This window comes from Sinocyclocheilus rhinocerous, unplaced genomic scaffold (genome assembly GCF_001515625.1).
Source record: "Sinocyclocheilus rhinocerous isolate Xijiao unplaced genomic scaffold, SAMN03320098_v1.1 scaffold292, whole genome shotgun sequence".
Taxonomy (NCBI): Eukaryota; Metazoa; Chordata; class Actinopteri; order Cypriniformes; family Cyprinidae; genus Sinocyclocheilus; species Sinocyclocheilus rhinocerous.
The window spans coordinates 293,964-297,572 of NW_015641024.1; the positions used below are offsets into that span (position 1 = coordinate 293,964).

Consider the following 3,609-nt stretch of genomic DNA (forward strand, 5'->3'; position numbering starts at 1 on the left):
ACCTGATGCCCGCCCTCAGTGCTCTCTAAATGCCAACAGCTCGCTTGCTCAACACAACCCAGCGTTACAATATGCCATAATTCCAGCCAATCAGAGACGAGGCTGCTAAATTCTGATTGGCTGCCTTGACAACCAATCACAACATTCCTTGCATTACCTCGACAGCAGAAGAGGAAAAACATACAGTGCATGCATAATTATTATGCAAGTTGATATTCTGATCATATTTTTTTCCAAGCACATTTTACCAATTCCAAACGACATCAATCTTAATAACTACTATTAATCTTGCATAATAATTATGCATAATAATTATGCATGCACTGCCTTGATATAGATTTTTTCGAGGCAAGCACAATAGACTACACAAGATCCACATTCATGATTTTGATGATTGAATCCATACTTATTTTGTGATGTTTGAAATATATTCCTGACAAATCTAACTTTGCCGTTTCTAATCAAAATGTAGCATTAGCTCGGAATCGGATCGGGTCCAAATATGAACAACCACACAGCCAATCAGTCTCAGCGCCTGATGTGGGGCGGAGAGTGCAATATAAATAAAAACTCCATGAGCATCTATCTATGTTCAGCATTCACACTTGTTGAAAAAGTAAAGAGATAATCACAATGGTGGAGTGGTCAGATTCTGAGTGCAGTACTATTGCGAGTGTCTGGTGCAAAATCAACGTCGATGAAATCGGACCCCAGGCTCTGGCAAGGTAATTTGATAGTGTGTAAAAGGAGATATACATACCAAGTTGATCATTCGGTGATGTATTTTAAATAGACTTTGGATTTATGTATTTTCATTGTTTCATATGGCAGGGTGCTGATTGTTTATCCCTGGACTCAGAGGTATTTCGGTGCCTTTGGAAACCTATCCAGTGCAGCTGCAAGGTTGATATCGATGGCTCGAGAATCGATTGTTCACTATATACAAGAGCTCTTTCACTGCGTTATAGAGCGGGTAAAGTATTGAGAAAGCGATGTTCATTATAAAGAAGCACTTTAGAAATATTAGAAATTGCATTTATCGGGGCTCACTGCATTTTAAAATAATCCAAATTTCAAATTAAATGCAACCTTGGATATCACACGCACACACACACACACACACACATATGTGTGTGTGTGTGTGCGTGTGTGTGCGTGTGTATGTGTGTGTGTTTATGTATGTATGTATGTATGTATAATTTTGCAAGTGTGCGAACCTGCAACCTCACGGCCAAAAGTATTCTGCCTTAACCAGCTACATTAATTGGCTGTTTGGCTTCGCTTGCTTTTGAAAGGGTCATTTATATTATTATGTTCATATATATATATAAGGCCTGGTCGAGCGCTGATGGGTTGGCGATGGGGATAAGTGTCCCGTCTAAATAGACTTTGGATTTATGTATTTTCATTGTTTCATATGGCAGGGTGCTGATTGTTTATCCCTGGACTCAGAGGTATTTCGGTGCCTTTGGAAACCTATCCAGTGCAGCTGCAATCCTGGGCAATCCCAAGGTGTCAGAGCATGGCAGAACAGTGCTAAATGCGTTGGACAAAGCCGTGAAGAACTTGGGTAACATCAAAGGCACTTACTCTGAACTCAGCCAGCTGCACTGCGACAAACTCAACGGCGATCCAGATAACTTCAGGGTACATGCTACTTATTTTCTAAGTTTGAGCTTGTCAATAAGGATATCACAACACCTCCGTTATACAGTTATGACTTGCCTAACAAATGCAAATTTTCTTGACTCACACAGCTGTTGGCCGATTGTCTCACCATCGTCGTTGCGAGCGCATTTGGATCCGCGCTCAGCCCTGCTGTTCAGGCCACCTGGCAGAAATTCCTGTCCGTAGTTGTGGCGGCTCTCTCCAGCCATTACTTCTGAAGTCCCGCTCGAGATCTCTGCCTCAATTCAATCATGATTCAATGCATTAAAGATTTCAAAAGGCATATACTGTATAAAAAAAACATTCAATCAAGGGTGTATTTTGAGTCTTTTGTATTTATCAAGTCAGTTAGCTAGACTATTTTAGCTAAAAATGATAGGCTTTCGGTTAATGAGCATTTCTCTTTAGAATTAATAAAACTGTTGCCATCATGTTCAGCCATCAGCTGAATAGCTGTTCACATTGCAGTGCATGGTTAGTAATATTTTATTTTTCAGCTTTTAGAAGATTCAAAATAGTTTTGCTTGATCTCAAATTAATAAACAGACGTAAGGAGGGGAACGTCTCTGACAGGCAGATGGTTCTGACATGGATACAGAATGGTGGGATGATTCTGAAGGTCATGCTCCAGCTGTATGATGCAAGGTGGGCCATGTGGACATGTTCATTATATAGACGTTATACTACGGATAGTTCTGGATCTCAGTTCTTTTACGTGTACACACACAATGTTATAGGCTACAATGTTATAATTTAAGTTTTAAAAAATGCAGCAGCAACCCATGTGTCAGAATAGTTTGTGGGTTTACCAAGATTTCTGCGTAAATTGATTAAGTGACCAATGAGATAAAATTAAAGTGACCAATGACATAATAAGCACTGGTAAGTTTACTGTCAAATGGCCTATACAGCTCTCCATGGCGATAGCCAGCGAGGTAACAGTTTAGCTAGAATGGCGGAAGCTCCAAGAAAAAAGGCGAAAACATACAATTTCCATTTAGAATGGGACAGAGGTGTAAAGTATTTGAGTAAATGTAATTAATTACTGTACTTGAGTATCTATTTGAATACTCTGTAGTTTGACTGAGTATGAAAGATATTAGCAACTTTTACTCTCTACTTCACTACATTTTTTGAATAAGTAGCCTATCTGTACTCTTTACTCCACTACATTTGTAATGAGTGTTGCAATTACACATTACATTTTGCATGGCACCTAGCTTTTTCTGCAGCGGTTTATTTCTGCTACAAAAGAAGTGATATCAACTACAGGGCACTGAAAGTACTATATCTTGTGTGTTTTGCCCTTATTCAGCCAAACTTTTCAACAAGGCTATTTTACCTGAATACGTTTAGTTCCTAAGCAAGTAGCTGTGAATCACAGGTGTTTATATATATATAAGAGGAGGACATGACTGCAGCCGGCAATGAGGCCGAAACCAGCACATCCAGTGCAAGAAGGCTTTGACTTTTTAATTTGACTTAACATTGCTTTATTTATCCGTTATACTGAAGAGACCGTTTTGAAGGATTTTTTTTTTTTTTTTCAATTTTGAGGTGTTCAGTTTTATTTTGGTTTTAGAAAATAAACATGATTGCTCTTCTCACAAATCAACACTTTTTTGTTTTTGTTACATGTTCTCTGTGCCTTGTCTTGGACTTTTATGTCACTTCCTGTCTCCCGTGGTGTTTGTTAGTTTGTAGTCCGTTTGTTCATTGGTTCATCTTGATTAGTCTCTCCAGGTGTGTCTTATTTTGTTATCCCCCGTGTATATATAGCCCTAGTGTTTCTTTAGTTCCTTGTGAGTTGTTGAATGGAATGGTTGTCTGTTTGCTTTTCATTCTGTTCTTTGTTCGCTGTGGTTTTTGGTTTATTGTTTGTTCTAGTTTTTCCATTTAAATGCCTCTGCCTGTTTTCCCCAGCTTCTCCACAATGTTACA

At 38.8% G+C, this 3,609-nt stretch overlaps 1 protein-coding gene across 1 annotated transcript; it reads left to right on the forward strand.

Moving 5' to 3' along the window:
- Positions 1-633: 633 nt before the first annotated feature.
- On the forward strand, positions 634-2,707 carry LOC107754050 (hemoglobin subunit beta-1-like). Its single transcript, XM_016570365.1, has 4 exons — positions 634-725; positions 832-898; positions 1,387-1,647; positions 1,758-2,707. Exons 1-4 carry the CDS (start codon positions 634-636, stop codon positions 1,884-1,886), a joined length of 549 nt encoding a protein of 182 aa, XP_016425851.1. The 3' UTR covers positions 1,887-2,707.
- Positions 2,708-3,609: the final 902 nt, after the last annotated feature.

Excerpts from the sequence above, each read along its gene's own strand:
- LOC107754050 (XM_016570365.1), top strand. The coding sequence starts at position 634 with ATGGTGGAGTGGTCAGATTCTGAGTGCAGTACTATTGCGAGTGTCTGG. Across the intron at positions 899-1,386 it reads GAAACCTATCCAGTGCAGCT|ACTTTGGATTTATGTATTTT; the intron begins GCAAGGTTGATA and ends CCGTCTAAATAG. Across the intron at positions 1,648-1,757 it reads GCGATCCAGATAACTTCAGG|CTGTTGGCCGATTGTCTCAC; the intron begins GTACATGCTACT and ends TGACTCACACAG.